The 21,410-nt window shown below is 39.3% G+C and overlaps 1 protein-coding gene across 2 annotated transcripts; it reads left to right on the plus strand.

Moving 5' to 3' along the window:
• Positions 1-10,528: 10,528 nt before the first annotated feature.
• On the plus strand, positions 10,529-21,333 carry ppp1r26 (protein phosphatase 1, regulatory subunit 26). 2 transcript variants are annotated; one of them, XM_030742988.1, is made up of 5 exons: positions 10,529-10,965; positions 14,824-18,155; positions 20,373-20,487; positions 20,628-20,705; positions 20,812-21,333. In XM_030742988.1, the coding sequence occupies exons 2-5, from the start codon at positions 14,893-14,895 to the stop codon at positions 20,881-20,883; spliced, it is 3,528 nt and encodes a 1,175-aa protein (XP_030598848.1). In that variant the 5' UTR covers positions 10,529-10,965; positions 14,824-14,892; the 3' UTR covers positions 20,884-21,333. The 2 variants fall into 2 exon arrangements, with proteins under 2 accessions (XP_030598848.1, XP_030598849.1); XM_030742989.1 differs by having other exon boundaries at positions 10,530-10,965; positions 20,628-20,713.
• The last annotated feature ends 77 nt before the right edge of the window (positions 21,334-21,410 follow it).

The raw sequence follows: 21,410 nt of genomic DNA on the forward strand, positions 1-21,410 counted from the left end.
TCAAATGACAAAATGAATGACTGTTGGAAAAACTGCCAAATGCATAACTGCCCTGCAATTTTCACGACAGGAACTCATCAAATCATAATCCCCGTGGAGTGGAGGTGATGGAGGCACACGTCTACTCACACTTTCCATCTTTGTGCCTGCATGCAAGTCTCTATCTTTCGCTAGAATATTCCATGAAGCAGAGAAAAAAAATAAGGATCTGAAGGACAGCTGGGCATAGGCAACCTGCTGAGGGAGAAATTAAATGTACTTTCTTCACCAATCAATACCCCACTGTGTGGAGATGATAGAAGGTTGTTGGGGTAAGAAATAGAGTGTTTATCTGATATGACATTGTCCTTAGTGTTGCCAGGGTCATCACAGTCACTCCGTGTGCAAACATTAGCTAAAAGCATTAGAGATCTCATTAAATCAGCTTTTATCTCATCTGCCTCTGAGTGATCTACAGCAAATTCATTCATGAGAGGCTTTTTTTCACAAGCTAATAAATTTATTGATTGTGCCCCGAAGGCAGGAATTTTAAGTGTATAATAATGAAACAAAAGTTGTTCTTATACAGCCCCTGGTGCTCACACCATCATTTGTCTTTTCACGCAACTCATTTTCATCCATTCTGAAAATGAATTTGAAATGTCAGGGTATTCTGGAGTGCTTAGCTGCCTTCACAGCAGAAATGCTATACTAAAATAGTTACAGCCTTCATCCCCCTCCACACATTTTCAACCATGCATGCCTACAAACCATCATATTCCCACACCTCAACCAAGCTACAAAGTTTATGGTCTCCGAATATTCTGACATGCACATAATGAGAGAAGAGACCAATAATGGTGGCCTAACGTTTCCCAGAGCATTTATGGATGTCTGCCGCATAACATCCACCTGCCCTTTAAAGAACACCGTGTTCTGTTAACCTTAGGAGGTGACATCCTTCACTCCGAACTCAGAACATTCTGCAAACATTCTCTGTCTTTTAGCTGGGTTGTTATGTAATGTAAAGAAAATAGCAAACAGTTTTAACATATTCTGTATTGTAATATTGTAATATTGTAATATGTTCATGCCCATAGCGAGTATATGTAGACTTCTAACAGCAACTGTGAAAGTGATTATATTGTATGAGGGGAAAAAATGGAAAAAGAAATAGTTTTTTAAATAAATAAATCTACAGAATCTGCAAGAAAACTCACTATTTTTTCTGGATCATCAAAGTGGTTCTGCAGCATGGCCTCTGGATGACACTGCAGATCCTCACTATGCAATGACTGTGAGAAAACAAACACAAGGACATAAACTTGTGATAACAAATATGGGTACTGCGCTGAATACCTGAGAAGGCTGCAACAGTAGAAGAGGCAAAAGCAATAGGATAACTGCTCATGTTCATTTGTTGGTCAACAGCAAACATGCTGACAAACACTACTCTCCCCTGAGTGGGCTACAAGAACAAATTAAACATGGCGCAAACCCAGAGCTGAATTAATCAGATTTATCTGCTTGATTATGTTGGAATTTTTTTTTTTTTGCACTAACGCATCTGCTGTTGCCACAGAAAATAGCTCAAAATACAAGCTGCAAAAAAACAAAACAAAAAACAAACAGAAAACTTTAAATCTTTAAGAGTCAGTTTGCCTTTTTTCTTTATCCCAAACACGATACAGCCCCTCTGCCATCATGCTTCACACCTGCTGTGAGTGTTTGGAAGCATTCACATGAATAGGATGTCAGAGATCAAAGAACCATCGAATCATCGCACATATCAAACCTGAGTTGCTAATGCACCGTTTTGTTCCTGAGGGGCTTTACATTCACTGTGGTGACAGTTACATTCAGGGGAAAATAAGCCGCATGGAAACATTATTATTAAAGTGTTTGGAAACTGCGTAAGCCAGCAGAGACTTAAAGAGAGGGTGCAAAACATTTCATTTATTGCTTGAATATGTAATATGCTGTCTATTGAAAAGCACTGACAAGGTGCCACACCTTAGCCGGAAGAAGATAAATCTTAATTATTTTCTTTGACCTGCTTTATTTGACAGTCACAGTGTTTTCCGGTTTATATTATCTGTATCTGAAAATTTGTGAAAGTGGTTTCCCACTTAGATTGAATTTCACATTTCTGCTGTTTCAACACTCTCGATATATTGCGAGCACCATCGCGGGGTGGAGCTGGTTGGCAAAAATTTGCTGTTTTAAACACAAACACAGCACTGGCCCGCTCTGTTTGTGTGTGGGTGGAGTTGCATATGTGCATACATGTGTGCTGAGTGGGAGCAGGGGCACAGCTGGGGTCTTGGCGTTCTCTCTGAACACATCTTCAAGCCTTTTTTTACATCTCATTGTGAAACCTCTCCTTACCCAACTCCTGAGCTTCCCATCTCTGTGAAGCATCTCTGTGTGAGGCTCAAGCGCTCTTCTTTTCTCCTCGAACTATCGAGGGTGTAAAGGTTGTGAATGTTTGGGAACTGTGTCTGAGGCTAATTTGGGGGTTCACTGAGAACACAGGTGTTACCGTTACAAAGGTGCATTAGATCTAACTGCTGGTGGAGTCTAACTGCTCCACCTATGAGGCTGAAAGGAGGATAATTTTAGCATATTATAAAACAGGCCATAAGAAAGTTTTGCCATAGATTCTCTATTAAGAAAGTTTAAAGATTCCAAGCACGGTTCTTAGTAAATTATATGCCCTCATTGATTACCCATAATGAGTTTGTGATGACTCCTTCAGGAGGAGAAAAACTCCAGCTTGCAAAGCAAACAGAATTCTTGGTTTCATTCCACAGATGATTCGATTACTAAATAAGATGTATGGAAAACACCCTGATTTCTCATTATCTGCAAATATTTACACACGTATATGCTATAAATGTATTTATTTTCATTGATTCTCTCTAGTGATGGTGGTGCCATTGTTGTTGTTGCATGCCAATAACCTGCACTGTGATTAAAAAAATAATTTAATTGATAATGTCTGCTACAATTTGATTTTCATGGCTTGTATTGCCTGCGGTATAGGCTCACCTAAAAACAGGAACCCCTCACCCTTATTTAGGTAAGCTTGCGAAAATGATTCAAACTTGCAGACTCTCCACTTGTCAGACTCTAAAAATCACATGTCAGCAAGACATGTGCACTTCTGCTACTTGACAGCTACATTAGGAAAAAAATAATGGCCCTGCCAAGTGGCATTTCAAGCTCTGGATCAGTTTAATTCTGGCCTGTTAAACATCAACCATCAATTCAAGCTGTCGAGCTGCTCTAAGGGGATGATTCAGAATGAGAATAATTTAACTTTGCATCATAGTTAAAGCTATTACAGTATTAACTTTTGCTCATTCCAATATAATAAATGAGTCCACAGTGGCTCTCTACTGCCATCTGTAGCTGCAATGCAACGTGTATTTTGAGTGCTGTTACCACTGCAACCCTCAAAGGAGATATCTCCTTTGAGGGTTCTAAACTATGGGAATGTTTTTGAACAATCATGATTTATATGAGCTGCAAATGCTGAGAGTGAATCTCAGTCCTGAAATCAGCTTTGTGGAACATCAAGGACATGCTGTTTTTAATTCTTTAATGCAGGACACTGTGTTTTACACTCATGGATCTTACATATTAATTATATCCTTGTATGAAAAGGAAGGCCATTTATAAGTAAAGTGTGTAAATGTGCAACAAAATGCAAAATAAAAATAAAAATAAAAATAAAAAACTTCATCATCAGCCCCAAAGATATATAGCATCTGTAATGTTGTATGGTTTTGTAAGAAACATTAGGCTAAACATATTGTATTCTATATTTATATCTCATTTATGCCTATTTTTGCCAGTTTCCTTAAGTCATGCATTTCTAAAACTGTACTTATTCTCTGTGGAAGAAGCACAACTCATAGAAGATAGTTGAATTTTTACACAGGTCCACACTGCCATCTGGTGGTGCATTGCATAAAATTTCCTCAAACAAAGTTGTGTCATGAAAGGATGAGCAAAACTTGTATGGTGTGTGATTTGAAAGTAGCTGGAGATGAAATACTGTTATTTAGATGTAGATTACCTTTATAATTACCACATTACTGACACTGACTAGAGCACTGTGCAAAAGTCTTCAGCCCCGCTCTTTTCTTTATAGTTTGCTTCAGACTTGCTTAATTTGTTTAAGTGGTTTTGAGCACTCAAGGTTTTGTGAATGACTTTCAGTTTTTCTTTGGACACTGGCTGAACTGGACTGGAAATCATTGGAAACAGCATCATTGGGGCTGCATTTCAACCAGTGGTGTTGGTGATCTTTTCAAAATTGAAGGAACTTTAAATACAGAAAAGTACAGTCAGATTTTTAACCAACACATGCAACAGCATCTGGCATCTGTCCTTCAAGAAGCCCGGAGAACTATTCCTGAGGACAGTTTAAAGAAATGACAAGAAAGCTGCCTCAGAAAGTTCAGGCTGTGTTGAAAAATAAAGGTGGTCATACTAATATTGACTTTCAAGCTTGTTGTACTAACTGTTTTTTCCGTATATGCTGTATTGCCATTGATGTTTGCATGTTTCAACGAGTCACTGCAACAATTTCCCATTTTCCTGGCAAAATATAAAGAAATGAGGGGTGGCTTGAGACTTTTGCACTACCATCAGTGCCTTGCAAGCAGCACCTGCCTGTGGCATTTACTTCTGTTAGCCACAAGCTCTCCTCTCTCCTCTAGAACACATCTTATTCTTCTTTGCATATTGCAGGTCTGCAGTATGTTTGAACAACCAAATATTTATGCAGATTGTCACAAACCAAATTTCATGGCATTCACTTATTCACTGATTAATTTGAAATATGACTCTGGACTGCAGCATTTGCCTTTTCAAGGGAGATATTGATCCACAGGAGATGACCAATGCAAGACAACCTACACCATTTAAAATGACCTTGAAGTTTCTATTTCCCTTCAATCCAACCAAACTGTGGACTTCAAGTGATCCATTCCAACTTTTATGAGCACCCTCAGGCTCACTCACTAAAGAGCACAGAGAAAGTTGGAAGAAATGCAAGCGGGTTCACATTTGTAAGACTCCACACTCCAGAACTACTTAATTCAAACAAAATAACACAGTTACAGGTTATGTGAACACTGGTTCAATTTAATAAAACCCCCAGATATAGATAGAAGACCAAGAATGTGGTTAAATAATATTCTTGGTTCTTTAACCAAGAATGTTAAAAAGGTACAGGTGAACATGGCAAACCTTTGAAGTATTCGATATCACCATGAAACTTCCCTGGTTGTTTACTTACATTAATCCTTTTTTTTTTTTTTTCTTCTAATTTTACAAGTTTGCTGAAATGTCATGGCTGGACTTAAGGAGTGAACAAGTTGCTGTCCGTGGTGCTGAACTTCTTTTTTCACTTCGGTAACTTCGTCTCCACGCCTCAGCTTCTGCATTTAAATGGCAAAATTTGTAAAGTGAGCAGAAGAGAGAGAAAAAGAAGGAAAGAGAGAGGCAGTTTTGTATTTCCATCACACCTCTTTGTTTTATTATCCGATGAATGAGTCTGAATTACTTACACGGTCTTCTGACGTCTATTCTCAGTGAGACATCAGACTCAGTTATCACCAAGTATCGAGAACTAGCTGCCCACTTCCTCATTTGCATGCAGATGAAAACACCGAACAGCCAGGCAAACTGCATTTCAAGGTCAGCAGCCTGCACCAATATGCTGCTGCTTGTGCCAATCTAGGCAGCTCCATGACAATAAAGCCAATTACCACTGGAGCTACTCAAACAGCTTTTTTTTTTTTTTGCATGCCTTTATGTGTGAATTACTCAGAATTGTGCAGCTACAGTATGATGTCTCTTTGTACTCTAATATTTTCCCATTGTCCCACAAGCCTTTGCCTCTCTCATGAAGAAAATAATCCTCAAACATAAGCTTCAAATGTGCTTCTTTTTACATAGAAGTTTCCGACTCATAATGGGCAATAGGGCAGTCACAATTTTCAAACCTGACTGAATTAACATGAAAATGCATCTTCTGGTGAGACATACTGATTAATGGCAGCAAATCTTCAAGTATGAACAGGTTATGACTATTTATTAATTACCTATAACATGCACCTTCACAGGACTCTTTGTTCATTGTACTGATGATCTAACCTCTAACTGTAACCTAATCTAATTCCTATCAGTAACGGGTAACAGTGGTAAAGATTATTCTGACATTTCATACTCATTCAGTAGGAGCCTCAGCTTATTAATAATCACATAATAAGCTCTCTTAAAGTCAATGGCACCATTTTGCATGCCTCCATCTCCCTGGGGCTTCCAACTTCACCTGCCTTGATAAAATATAAATTAAATGGTTACAAGTTGTGTAGAACTAAGCTGGCAGGCTTCATGGCTGCTTTGCAGTGACTCCCAGAATGTTTCAGTGCTCATAATTGCATACGAGCCTGTACAAAGCTTGAGACCTGAGCCTAGAGACCAAAAACTAAAAATCATGGAATGAACTGTCGGAGGAAATCAGGCCAGTGACTTCTTTTACATCTCCTTTTAAGACATACTTTTATTAGAGAACCCCTACCTATTTTATCAGGCTGCTTTTATTTCTTGTATTTCTCAGTTTTAAAGCCATGTAGTTTATGCTTACAGTATTGTTTTTTTTATTTGGTTTTGTGATCTATTATTATTATTATTATTATTATTATTATTATTATTATTATCATTTGAATACAATTAAAAATTAATGGCATTCATCACCAGTAGATTACAAATACAAACTGTAAAATTTTGGGCTAGTTTTTGTGCACAGCTTTTAGTGCAAAACACAATGAAAACCATACTTGTCACAAGAAACTCAACTACCAGCATTTAAATGATTGTTTATGCTTATTAAAATGTGCACTTTTAAGACTTTAAGTATAGCAGTGACTATGATCTTGACCCATTTAGACCCATTTTTCATATCTTCAGGAAAACTGCTCTTAAAGATTTCAATACTGAATGACAGAGAATAATAAAACTTGGCCCTAGCTGCAAACCAAGACACAAGGATGAGGTGGAAAGTGCAGAGAAAATCAATGATAGATGGTAAAATGGTAAAAGTCTTTATTAGGAACATCTAGTAAAAAGCCAAAGGTGACTCTGGACAGCCTCTTTTTAGATTAGATCAAATTACAGATATGGAAGTCGCTAGTATAATTCAATCAATGAGGGCTTCAAAAACTAAAGATGCATACGGGCTTGACACACACTTTTTAAAAACACACAAAGATGCACTGGTTTGTCCAATAACACATCTGATAAATTTATCCATCAGAATGGCAACAGTCCCAGCAAGTTGGAAGGCTGCCATAGTCTCACCAATTTTTAAATCAGGAGACAAATCAAATATTTCTAACTATCGTCCCATTAGCATCCTCCCTGTTGTTTCTAAGGTTGCAGAAAAATGGATTGCCAAGCTGCTGAACAAACATCTCAGCCACCAATCTCTTCTGCACCCCATGCAGTTCGGGTTTCGCCAGCATCATTCCACAGAGACGGCAAATTGTGTCCTTATAGAAACAGTGAAATCCCTGCTCGATAAAACCACCTGTGTTGGTGCAGTCTTTCTAGATTTAAAGAAGGCATTTGATACAGTGGACCATCAGGTCCTTCTGTCCAAACTGACTTATTTTAACTTTGCCGAAGATGCATTAGCTTGGTTTCAATCTTATTTATCCAACAGGAGACAGTCTGTGTCTGTCAGGGGCACAATGTCGTCATACCTTGACTGTCCAGCAGGGGTTCCCCAGGGCTCTATTTTGGGACCAGTCCTGTTTTCTTTGTATATAAATGATTTGCCAAATGTGTGTCAAAGTGTCCACTTCCAAATGTATGCTGATGATGCTGTTATTTTTACACCTGCAAAAAGTCCTCAGGAAGCATCTTCAATCCTCACATTAGCCTTGGAGAATATACAACACTGGCTCCTTCAGTCCTCCTTACTGCTGAATAAGAAAAAAACAGTTACAATGATGTTTACAAAAAAACCTATAAAACTGGAGCGGTCTAGTGTGTTCCTGGGGGGCGAAGAGCTTGATCTTGTGCAGGATTTCAGGTACCTTGGGGTCACACTGGATCCCACACTGTCTTTTAAAAAACATATAAAACTTACAGCAAGCATAATTAAATTTAATTTAAATAACTTCAAACAAATTAGACCATCAATGACAATTATTTCAGCTAAGGTTTTTCTACATTCAATGATATTATCACATATAGATTATTGCATTACATCTTGGTCACTCACTGGAGATACGTTCTTAAAACCAATAGAAATATTATTTAAAAAGGCTATAAAAATCCTTGATCAAAAGCCCTTATCATATCATCAGTGTAATATTTTGGAAAAATACAATATGCTCAATTTTGAAAATTTTATTAAATTTAAAAATAGCTGCTTGATCTATAAAGTTCTTCATGGACTAGCTCCAGTTCCACTTTCAACATACATTAAATCAAGAACTGACCGAGGTTTTGGCACCAGAGCCTCTTCCAGAGGAGACCTTGAGATCCCCCGTAGAAAAACAACCTTTGGACAAACGGTTCTGTCAGTCAGAGGGGGTCATTTCTGGAATACTGTACCGACTAACATCAGAGAATGCTCCACTTACAGTACTTTTAAAAAGCACCTTAAGCAGTTCATTAAAAGTTCCCAGACATGTTCGCACTTTCACTAATTTTTATTTTTATTTTATTTTATTTTTTTTTTTTTCTCCTTTTTTCTTTTTCCATTTGTATATTGTTTTAATGTTTGTCAATGTGTTGTCTTTTACTACTATTGTATATTCATGATGTTTTCTGTTGTTTGTCCTTCTGCCTAGGGACTACAGATGCAAATTAGCAAATATGCTATAATCTGGCTCATTTACAATCTGTACTAAGTATTGATTGTTTTATTAATGTGCATTGTCCCAAATAAATAAAAAATTAAAAATTAAATGCAACCAATTTAGGAATAATTTCTTACTGTGTGGAATATTACTGTTGTACGATTCACATGTCTGGAGGCAAGGCAAAGATAGCATCAGAAACAGCACTGCAATCTGCATGCTACAAGCTACATAGGAACGCATGCATTCAACATTTAAGTGTTGAAGGAAGGGATCTGTGTTGCATTTATTAAAGTGAATCAATCCAACAATATTGCACAGTGTTTTAGATAAAGCTCAATATTAACATGTCTTGGGAAGTAAACCTGAAAACTGCTGAGTAAATGATCTCTGAAACAGATACTTGAAAATTTTTACAAGCAGGTGTACCTAAAAAGTGATCTACATTTGCAATATGATTTACAATGTGATTTACAGTGTGAATGATTGGTTGACTCACATATTCAACTGCTTTGACAAAATGTTCCTAAATGCAATGCAAAAACTGTAAAGGCATTGACCTCTCAAATAGGAAGATTTATAGCTTTATTGATCAGTTGTCATCATTTATTGTGGGCTTGTTATGTCTAGGTTTTGGGCTTGGCCAGCTCAAGGCCAAAAAATGGATTGTGCTTACTTGCAGAGGGGAAATGCCCAGAGGATTCGATGAATTAACTTTAAAGAAGCAGCATTTTTTTTTTCATCCTGGAAAGAAAGCCACACTGTACCATCCCACCTAAAATTAAAGAACATTAGCACTCCTGTAATGAGACGGAATGAACTTAAGGAAGGGATGATTGTGATCAAGTAATTGTGCAATGCTTCTGGAAGTCTGAGCATTGTACAGGAGGTTAAATTGTTGTGGGGATGAGCTCCAGTTAAGCCTATTTTATTGTTGCAGTGTCCTCCCAGTCTTCCTTTACGTTCCTTCTGAAGAGACGAGTCCATCATTTATTCTAAAACAAAAGGTGGCTTTGGTGGTGTGTCAAGAAAAAAAAAAAATCAGAATCATATCGTGACAGTACTTTTTCACAGAAAATCTTTTGATTTTCTTAGAGAGGTAATCATCCCTACTTTTGTTCTTTGTTTTTTATAAATATGTATAAATGTGTTTCTTTTTTCTTTTTTTTAAATGTAATTTTACATCATGGTGAATCCCATCAGATCAACAGAGTTCCAATGAGTTACTCTCACAGCCATGCAACCCAGTTTATGTTCATGTGAATCTTGCATAAACTACCAAATATTTTTTTAGCTATTTAACACTGGTTCTGATTACGTTTTACTGATAAAGTAAAACACAGCAAAAAAAATAAAATGTGATGATGACTAAAACTGATTTGATCATTGAGGTTCAAAACGATAAATTACAAATAAAATAACTTTTGCATTGCCAACATTATATACACAAAACCATTTCAAAGCAATAATCAAGAAACCCTGAGGCATCAGTTTCACTGAATAAACATTTTCTATAAGTTTTCATACAAATAAATAGATTAAATTTAAAAGTTGTTCAACTCATTTATTAATGCAAACAGTATTAAGAGGTGTACAACAGATATTACAGTTTAAAATAAATACATGCTACTAAAAACTGCAGTATACAACCCTCAAAACTCTAGAGCTGATATCAGTGCGGGGCATAAACTGGGAGTTGTCTGAGGAGATAAAACTTTGAAGGCGTACTGTAGATTTCCTTTAGGGTCATGCAGTTCATTGTGGCAAAGTGTTTAAAAACAGCATTATTATATTAGACCTGCCGATGGGTTTTGTAGTGTAATATAAATAAGCAAGCTATAAAATGTAAGCGCAAACATTTTCCGGGAGAAAAGCTGATACCATATTTGAACGGGTCCATGGTTGGTTGGACTCCGGTTTAAGGAAGCTCGTCCGCCCGGCAGTTGGAGCGGAGGGGGATTCGTCGGCGAGAAGCTTCAGGCGGGGTGTTAGCTGCTGACGGACACCGAAATAGCTCCGCGACGGCTTTCCGAGCATCTTAAACCAACGCAGCAACGTGCATATTGTAGCTGTAACTCTCTTTGTGTGTCATATTCAGGTGAGTAAAACTTGAACATTATCTGCCGTGTGGCTCCGTTTGTGTGAAGATAGCCGAGGCTAGGAGTGTACGCTGCGGCTCAATACAAAGGCTTTCTTTGCCGGAGAAAATGCCGGGGCTGCAGCAGCCGGGAGGCCCGCTTGTGTCTTTCAAGTCACCGAGTAGCCTTGCTTTAACCCTCCAGTTTTTCAGACCGTTTCGTTCATTTCTCCCCAAAATGTCGCTTTTCTGGTTCTGTATAAACGCACTAACTGACATTACTTACGTTCAGCGGCGTTATGAACCGAGTACCGAGGGTTGTGACAACCGTGGCCGGTGCGAAGAAACATGGTTGCTCTGCGGAGTCTCCTAACGATGCAAGCCGGGCAGCTGTGCAGTCCGCGCCGCTACTGGGTTACGGGGACAGCCGGGGTTGGTATGCTGTAAGCAGGAAACCGCCCCGGAGTGAAAATACAGGCAAAGGCGCGTTTAGTTATGTAATGGAGAAAATTCTGCTCATGAAATGTTGGTATATCTGGCAAAAGTTTCTTTGTATACATAATACATGAAACAAAGTTGACATAGGACAACGGTGTGAGGCGTATTTGAATCGGTTTATATGCTTTTTTTTTCTCAGTGGCGCGTCTTTGGTGACCCATTCTGGTTACGTAGTGCTACTTGCATTTTCTACCGGGTTCAGCGGGTTATACGCATTCACCGGGATGGTAAGAGTTTGGCATATTGTCTCGTAGCCGGGCTATAGAGGGGCTGGCTCTATCCGCCGGTAGGCATACTGAGCTGGAAGGGCAGTATTTTCAGTTGGTGCAAGCAGGCTAGGCTCGGACACAGCGACTCCTCCAGCAGGTTGAGGCTACTAGTTCATGAGGGCACACTGCTACATGTAACTCTGGATACTGCGTTAGTTATGCCTCCCTATAAGGGCCACACTACAATCCTATAACTGCGGAACCTGACAGGTGTCAGGACAACTTTTTATTTTTTTGAGTAGTGCGCAGTTTTCTGGGCTCTCAGATGTGTTTGCATCTTTAACAGAATGCAAACAAGCTCTAGTCTCTTTAAATATCAAGAAGATCATAACTTTACTGTAATTATACCTGCACTACAGCTACAGTAAGTTCAAATCAGAAACAGCAGGCCAAGGGAGTTGCTTAATTAGCGAGATGCATCTCTAATTCGCTGCAGTATCAAAAACAAAAAGTACACACCAGACAAATTCAACAGTTGACAATCCAACATAAAAAAGACAAAATGACATTCGCTTGTCTCTCAAAGGTGGCACAGCCCTAATTGTGTGTAACTTTGATCCTTAATACCAATGACTTATAAAAATGTACATGCAACAGAGATGTCAAGAGTGGGGAAAGACGGTTATAGCAATCAGAGCCATGAACATGTTTCTTTCTGCTGTAAAGGTGTGCATTTAGTTGGGTTCTATGAAAATTGACTTTATTTTGGACCTCGCCTCAAGTGGCCATTTGAGGAACTGCAGTTTATGGCGCTTCATGGCCATTTGTAAACAAAAGTCAGCTATAGCTGTCATAGTCCTGGGCCGGTGGCCCAGTGTTTTGTGTTCTTTTGGTTCTATTTACGTTATATCTCTGGTTATGTTTATTAGTTCTCTTTTGTATTGGTCCTCAGTTTGTTATTTCTAGTTCCTTGTGTTTCCCTGTGTCAGGTCTGCGTCTTTGTTCCCCCGTCTGACTTCCAGTTTTATTTTGATAATCATCTGGTCCCTGTCTGTCATGCTCAGTTTTGCGTCCCCTTGTCTCGTCAGTGTAATTTGGTTCACCTGTGTTCCCTCCTGTTTCCACTTCCCTCATTAGGCGTCCTGTGTATTTAAGTCCTGTGTTTTCTATCCCTGTTGTCCTGTCGTCATCATTTGCTCCCAATCCTGTGTGTCTCCCTGTTCCCAGCTGTCCTCCTCTATTTAGTTCTGGCACTCGTCCAGGCCCAGTTTAGGTTCATTGTTGTCCTTTGTTTTCTGTACCCAAATAAACCACTTTAAGTTCACCCGCTGCCTGAGTCCCACATTTTGGGTCTAACCTCTGCAGCCACACAGCTCAATATGACAGAACTGGTCTATTTTTCATTTTTAGGATGCACTTTTTGAAGTGCTTCACCATGAGCAAAATATCAGAGGAGGAAATTTGTCCTTGGTGGGAGTGCTAACCATTGAGACATCTGTGATGGGACAAGAAGCCCCATACAGGTGATTCCTGTTAAAAACTGGAAAATAAATAGCATCTTTTGGATAGACAATAATTTCATGTCGTTAATTTGAGGAAGTGAGTTCAGTAATTAGGGGGCACAGTAGTATCTTTTCTACACACACTTTATATGCTCTGATTAAACGGTGGCTTCTGGAGTTTTATCAGATCTTATCTTTGCAGCCAGTCTTGTAGAGGGGTGGCAAGTCAAACCACTTTTGAAATATTTAAGTTTTGAATTTTTCTATTGTTAAAACAGATGAACAGGGCACTCAGGTTGGTGGAAGATTGGATCAGCTGAAGGGACACTATTCTGCTGCAATTGGGTTGTTTTGCTGTCAGGCAACTGATGATGCTTAAGGTATTTTAAAAGGCTGCGCACAGGAGCTTAATGGGTCAGCTGTAGACTCGGCTTTGTTGGGTTATTTTTGTTTGCTTTTGAAGAGCTTTGCGGTCGATGGGTAGACTAAATTACTTTCAGAAACCTCTGAACTGTGGTATGTGGTATGCTCCTCGAAGGGGGGGAAAACTTGGGTTGTATAAATTCTGAACAAACAAATTCTTTGTATTAATAAATATTTTAAAATATTTATATATATTAAAAAAATAATTCTGAACAGATATTATAATGGTGTCACTCTGAGCTTAAAATGTTGCATCATAATATTTGCTTTGTCCATCCAACCACTTCAACCCATAAATTCCATCCATCCATCTTCTTTTGCTTATCCTTTTTTTTTTTTTTTTTTTCGGTCGGGGGGCTGGAGCCTATCCCGGCTATAATAGGGTGAGAGGCAGGATACACCCTGTGCAGGTCGCCAGCCTGTCGCAGGACTAACACAGAGAGACAGATAACCACGCACACTCACATTCACACCTCTGGGCAATGTAGAATTACCAGTTAACCTAACCCGTAAATTATTAGAAGAAAACAGAAGCACATTTGCACATTTTAAAGAGCTCAAAAAAAAATTTAACCTGCAACAAAGTATCAAATTTTTGGTCAGCACACTTGCATAAGCCTTATCTCAATAAGAAAGTGCCACAAGAGTTAAGAGAGTGTTAAAGAGTACTAATTGATTACATTTTTTCTGTGTAAATAGTGCATATTGAGGGGAGGTTTACAATGGGGAAAAAAGTGTTGGGCATTTTCAAGGGGGCCTAGTCTGCTTCCATCCGCCTCAGATGGCGAGTGTTCACTTGGTTACAGCTAAAGAGCAATTCATAGTGCTACAAATGTAATAACCATGGCAGTGTGGCCCTTACTTTATCTCATAAAGTAACAACCAATCACAAAAGACCCTCCAGATGATTCAGTCCATGAATCATCTGAAGGGTGATTTGGCCCCTAGCAGGTTAATCCTGTCATGAGCATGCTGGCGTGCTCTCGTGGTTTGGCCCTACTTCAGTGATCTGAGGCTATCTGTGTTTATGTATTGAAGTTGTAATAAAGCTGAATCTTTTTCCTCAGTGTAACAAAAATGCACCGATGCACATGAGCCAGATAGCAATATTGGACATAAAGGACCTGATTTAAAACTCTTACAGACTATAAGATTTGAGTAAGAGTGGTTTGTTGTGATGAAGTCAAAATGTGGTCTTAAGTCATCACTGAAGTCACATTTTTTTTCTGTGTGTTCTTTCATTGCAGATAAAACAATGTAACTGTACGGAGGCAGCTGCGCTCCAATGGTCGAAGACCTCACCATACTTCACTAGAATGTACTTGATGAATGTACCTCCTGTCGCAGTGACGCAAACAGAATGGAGAGCATGTGGCCCACCTGGAGGCTATAGCCCTCCAGTTTGCTTCAATGACTCTGGCACAGAGTTGTCCACCAGAGGCACACCTATCTCAGACAAGGTCCAGATGATCATAGAGAGTCTTAGGAGCACCCAGTCCTCACTCGAGATGGGCGACGAGATCGAGGGAAATGTGCTATCAGGACAGGAAGGTCATCCCCAAGTCTGCAAGGCCGCAGTAGGTCCTTACATGGGCTCCGAGTCCAAGACTAAAAGCCCCACTGAAAACCCGCATGCAGATGTTTCCTCCCCAAACAACCATGAAAGCAGTGACTCAGATAGCGATGATTCTGTGGACAGAGGAATCGAGGAGGCAATACTGGAATACCTGAAAGAAAAGGATGATAATAAACGCAAGGCGGAACCGTATTCGACTTTTCTCCCATCGTCCAAAATTCCTAGAAAACATCCATCCATCCCCGAGGTGTCCAAACAGAACGATGACAGCGATGCGTTCTTGATCGCTGGTAGCCATTTTCCAAAAAGCGTCAAAGCCGAGACCCCCACAGTACCAGCTGTCATACCTATAAAAAAGTATATTAAAAACAAGGCATCCCTAAATGAAAATATAGTCAAGAACTCTTGTTCAAGTCAAAGCACAGCCAAAAGTTTAGCTTGTTCTAAAGAGCAGGTTAAAAATCCCCCCACACCAGTCAGCCTCTTCAACAAAACTGTCAAATACCCAGTCACAGTTAAGATGGAGGAATCAAATGATTCCAGTAGCGATGATGGCATTGAGGAGGCCATTCAGAGATACCAGCTGGAGAAAAAGGAGCAGCAGACCACAACAGAAGCTTTCCATCCACATGCGTTCAAGGAGGACTCTGACTCTAGTAGTGACGACGGGATTGAAGAAGCTATTCGCTGCTACCAGCTTGAACAACTCAAGGAAAAGAGTGTCCTGAAGCCATTCCTACACAAGCAGAAACCCTTCAGTAAGCAGTTAATACATAATGTTGCAAGTACAAGCACAGAGAACATGAAGAAACACAAGCTGAGGAAAAAAATGAGCAGCATAGAAAAAGAAGTGAAATCTTTTCATCCTACTTCCTCTGTTTCCATACCCAAAACTACACTTTCAGACAGCTTGAAAGATAAAGGAAATGGATTTGTGTCATTTAAAGTAGAGAGTTTGAGGGAGCAATCAGCTCCCGCCCCTCCAAAGGTCAATACAACCGCAGAGCTTATGTGTGCTGAGGCAATACTGGACATTTCAAAGACTGTTATGCCTGGGGCCTTCCATCATAGTGTTGGCCTTAGCAGTTGTGCCTCCACTGAATCCTCCTTCCAGTCTTCTCTTCCGGAAAACTGCCCCTGTGAAGAAAGCAATGACAGCTCCATTGATAGTGAAGATGGGATTGAGCAAGAAATCAGGAAATTTCTCGAGCAGAAGGCCCAAATGCACCAACAGCCACCCAGCTCTGCTGTGATTCAAGACGCTCACAGTGCAAATGAAGCAGAGAAAGTAAAAGCAAGAGAATCAGCAGTCGAAACCAAACCATCAAGATTATCTTTAAAACAAAGAAAAAAACACAAAGAGAAAAACACTTGTGTTTCCGCCATGGCAGGGAGGGAGGACGATGTTAAAGAACCCACCTGTAAGCCTTTACCTGACCATACAAAAGAATCAAAGCCCTTGGCATCGCCCCAGAGAAGTCAAACGCACCCTGTCACTGGATTACACAAGACAGACCAAAGTGGAGACAAAAGCAGCTCACTTGACAGTGATGAGGACCTAGACACTGCGATAAAAGACCTTCTGAAGACAAAAAAGAAGTCAAAGAAAAAGATGAGGGACTTAAAGCGGAAATCAAGGAAGTGCCTCAAGGATGAAGACCCGCTGGTAGGAAATGCTTTACAGACAAAAAAGTTAAAAATTGATCCTCTTTCCAAGTGTAGTGCTTTGAGAAAAGTGCAGAAAAGTAAGAATGACAAGAAAGACAAGCCTGGTTTGGGGAAAAAGAGTGTTTCACAACATAAGCAAGTTAATAAAAGTAAGAAGCACGAGGTGTATGAAGGTGAAACGGAGATGCGGAAAGCAGCTGAGCGTCTGGACGCCCAATTTGTGCACAGTGCTGAAACTGCACCTCAGATAAAGGAAGACAGCAGCTCGGTAGACAGCGATGACAGCATTGAGCAAGAGATCCGAAGGTTTCTGGCGGAAAAGGCCAAAGTTTCTACCGCAGGGAGAATGAAAGATGGAGACGTGTCGAGGAATGGTACAGTCAACATTTGTAGCCCACTTCAAGATAAAGACATTAAACAGGAAAATCAGCTGGCTGAGATTCCAACAAAAAGTATCAGTCCTTTCTCTGAACAGTCTCCCATTAGTAGTCCGGCTCATCACTCGTCACTTCAGACGCCACAGAGTGTTCTTCCTGATGTTTCTATGGTCGGTGCACAATCACATCTGCCCTCTGCCCGCTCCTGCAGTCTCAGTCTTTTGGAGCCAGCAGATGGGGCAGGAGCAGCTAGAACTGAACAAAGGAGGCCCAGCGCTGATAAAGGTGACGTCCACATGAAGAGGGTTCGACCAATTTTGAGTCATAACATTGCTCATTCTCGCTCAGAGGCAATCAAATGGCGCCAGAGCCTAGGACTGCCTACTCACGAAGGAAGGACTGTCAGTCGGACTCCGTTCCACATCACCTCATCTGAAATCAGCGACGGTGCATCAGTAACAAAGCAGAGTGAAGGAATGGGCCACAAATTACAGACTCCTGTTACTGTTTGGTCCTCTGCAAGGACCAGTAAATCGCCATTCCCCAGCTCTAAAGACGCAGCTGTAAACACCAGAATCAGCTCTCCTGTTTTGAAATTTTTTTCCGCTGCCAGGCAGCATCCGAGGATGTCCTTTGCACGGAATCTCCCCCCTGGCCAAAGGTCCCAGTGCTCCATTGAAGGGGAGAAGGAGAGTATGGTGCATATGACTAAGGACAAGAGTGTGTTTGTGGAACTGGAAGCTAACAGGACAAATCACGTCCAGGTTCAGTGCAGGGAAAGGAGCGAGGTTAAGGAGAGAGTGAACATGCTGAGGGAGAAAAAAAGCGAAGGCGAGAGCACGAAGATAGATAACAAAGACGTGCATCTAGAAATAAAAGAGGAAGAATTTATAGATGAGACAGATTGTGAATCAGAACACAAGAGAAATCCAGAAAAGAAGCAGGGCTTTTCCACATTGTAAGTATTTTTTGACCACTATAGACCATAGCGTCATCATTTTCAGATTTTTCAAATGTGCCCTGCTAATTATTATGATTCTGATCAAGCTCATTGATTTATAGGTTCTAAAGGAATGTTTGTTATTATGATTTTTTTTTTAATCATAAAACACTTTTTTTTAATGTATTTGTACAATTTTGCAGTTATGTAACACTGTGGAGCCAAAATGGCTCCACAAAGAAAACTCGTGCTGTTAAGTTATCTATCATGGATCATTTGAAAAGCAGTACAGTGACAATTTGGTACAAAAAGGAATGAGTAGTGCTACCATGAATGCAGAAAATTGCATCTTTTTAAATATCTTTTGTTTGTTTTTTGTTTTTTTAAAAAAAGAAAGAAACAACAGGGAAAAGTAACCTCAGTTTGGCAGAATAAAGATTTAGAGTCCAAATGCTTAAAATTAGGTTGAATCTCTTTGTATCTTCCAGTAGGAAACCCAGAGTAAGTAAATAGTCATGAGAAATATACATGTTATTACATTTTATTGCATTACTTCCTTTAAAGAAAGTCAAAAAAAAATAGTTAAAAAGTAATTTCCAACATTTATTTTAGTGACACACCAGTGGATGAGCCAAACATCACTATCTGCTCATACAGCAAATCAGATGGCACTGATGGCAGTGGTCTGATTTATCGTTAGTGTCTCATCAAGTTTGTGCTAAAGTATAACAAATTCACTGGATATTGGCCAAATTGTCTTTTTCAAAAGTGCTCTCAGTTACGAGTTTCACAACTGGTGCGTTCCTGTTTATTGTAATATGTTTCCATCAATGCCTGGATTATAGATTAGGATTATGGTTTTCTCAATTAAAAGGCAGAGGAAAACAAATGTTGGTATTGAACAGATGCAGTCACAATTACATGTGCAGCAAATCCAAATGGCACAAAAATTCGGGTTAGGGTTTGAGTGAAAAGAAAAGTGAAACAAAACCCCAAAATAGATTTTTTTTTTGTTTGTTTGTTTTGTTTTCAGACAAATCTTTGCTCATTTTAGCTCCTCAAATATGATCATTTCCTGCTTTTCATTACTTTGTGTGGTAGCAAACAGTTTTTTTTTTTTTTACTCCTCACTGTCAAATAGAATCAATTTACAAAGATATAAAGATATTTAGTTGTAGCCCCAAACACTATTATTAATATGAACTTAAATGTATAAAAGTGTCTCTAATTTAAAAAAAAAGAAAAAAAAAAAGACCAATCAGACTTTAGTACTGTTTAAACAAACTTAAAAAAAAACAAAACATTTAAACTGAAATACAAAGTAGGTCAGAGGTCCACTGATGGAATTTTCTCATAGCGTGTCCATCATCACTTTACTTTGCCTACCATGTGCTGTACTCTGCAGAGTGTGTATCATCAGATCTTTTGACACTTTCCTCCACAACATTCCCACTCGAGTGCAGCAAGGAAAAATCTCTCTATACTGTCGGCACCACTTTGAAAAATCTCTTTTCTTTGTTCCTCGCCCTGTCCCTCCTTCCCTGCTCACCTCAGACTGCAAAGGTTCTAAATCTGTGTGCTTTAAATGAAGATCAGTTCAGACAATTTCTACCTTTTGAGTATACAGCAGAAGCAGCCGATGTTTCAGTTATGACTTTGACTCTTGTGAGCCGTCTTTTTGGGTACAGGAACCAAGTTCCCACCAACCTTTTGATTTTCAGGCACAGCGCTTTTCATTTGCTCAATGGTTTATTTCCATGAAAGGAAATTTAAAGCTAAGTAAGTTGCTGATGACAGACATTACAGCAGTCTCGGTCAGAGTTTTGTTCCAGATTCCACAAGAACCCCAATTCCTCCTCGCTGTCTTGCTAAAGTTGATATTTTGTGTGGCTTGTTTCTTTGTCATGTTAAATTTTTTTTCTAATTTCTTGTTTTAAGAAAGACTATTTATTTTTCTTTATGAAATAAAAGCATTACTGAACATGCTGTGCATATCCAGTTTTTTGTAAATATTTTATAAGAAGTGTTTTTTTTTTCTTTCTTTTACTCTTTCTGATGACAGAAACATTTGCCGTGTCTTTTAAGTGCATCTGTGTAATAAAGATTGGAATCTGAGCAACAGTGGGTCTCTTGATTATTAAAGTCTTATAATTTATGGGTTATGGTGATGATAAGCTTTGGAATAAACAAGAGCACTGCAGAAGTCTGATACATATCCTGCTCTGCCTTGACCAGGTCTTTGTCTCGTGCCATTGATCCTGGCATCATCTTCAAGCCTTGCATAGCGCTAACCTCAGAGGAGAGAGGCAGCTTGTTCAACAGGAGATACTTGGCAGAAAAGTGCAAGAAGGTACAATTAGGTGGAAACATTGCAGTTTTTGATAGTGTGTATCTGTTGCAAGTTCCATTGATCACAAAAAAACTATTTCAGTTCTTTGTGAGAAGTTCAAATCCATAGAGGGTGAAATGTGTATTATGTAATCCTTGCAGGGGGAAACTTCCCTCATTAGCGCTTCTGTGCACGGTAAGGCTGTGCAGCATGTCAAAAGGAAGCTTCAGTTTGTTCCAGTAAGTAGGTATGTGATTGCACCCAAATGGTTTTGCCTCAACAGTGAAGGATCAAAGGCAAAGAAAACTCCTCTACTACTTAGTTTTCTTGTGTTTTTTTTTGCAGGAGACCGGATGCACGCAGCGAGCTCAGCACAAACACAGCAGAGTAAAACTTTACGTTAAAAGATGCACCTAGATGCTGCCTCAGTGTTTATATATTTCAGGTGTTCTTTTGAGTTTGGGGGGAAAAAAATAAAATAAGGTCATCTTTTGATAACTTGTATAACTGCACAGTACAAAAGTTGAATAAGGGCATTTCATTTGAATTTTGGATTGAACATCCTGAACTCAGGAATACTTTGAGTATTCCAGCATTTGCTTTTTCTTTTCCCTAATGCACAGTAAATTTGATTTTGAGTTATATTGTATTATGTATCATATATTGATTCTGGTGCTGCTGTTATGTTTTTTGTTTGTTTTTTTACTAGAAGCGGCATCTTTATTTACAAACATTTGTTCTGTATCCGTAGTTTGCTTTTTCCTCTAAAAACTAATGTTGACTTATGTTCTTGACTGCGTTTTATAGCTAAGTAACACATGGAGCATGTGAAGTTGCAGCTATTTCAATAAAGTTTTAAAAAATTAACAGGTGGCCTCATGGGTGTTGTAGTTTTCTTTAGAAATCTATCACGACAGGCGTTTACTTTACGGCATTCCACGGAC

This window comes from Archocentrus centrarchus, chromosome 12 (assembly GCF_007364275.1).
Source record: "Archocentrus centrarchus isolate MPI-CPG fArcCen1 chromosome 12, fArcCen1, whole genome shotgun sequence".
NCBI lineage: Eukaryota > Metazoa > Chordata > Actinopteri > Cichliformes > Cichlidae > Archocentrus > Archocentrus centrarchus.

Excerpts from the sequence above, each read along its gene's own strand:
- ppp1r26 (XM_030742988.1), top strand. The coding sequence starts at position 14,893 with ATGTACTTGATGAATGTACCTCCTGTCGCAGTGACGCAAACAGAATGG. Across the intron at positions 18,156-20,372 it reads AAGCAGGGCTTTTCCACATT|GTCTTTGTCTCGTGCCATTG; the intron begins GTAAGTATTTTT and ends TGCCTTGACCAG. Across the intron at positions 20,706-20,811 it reads GGAAGCTTCAGTTTGTTCCA|GAGACCGGATGCACGCAGCG; the intron begins GTAAGTAGGTAT and ends TTTTTTTTGCAG.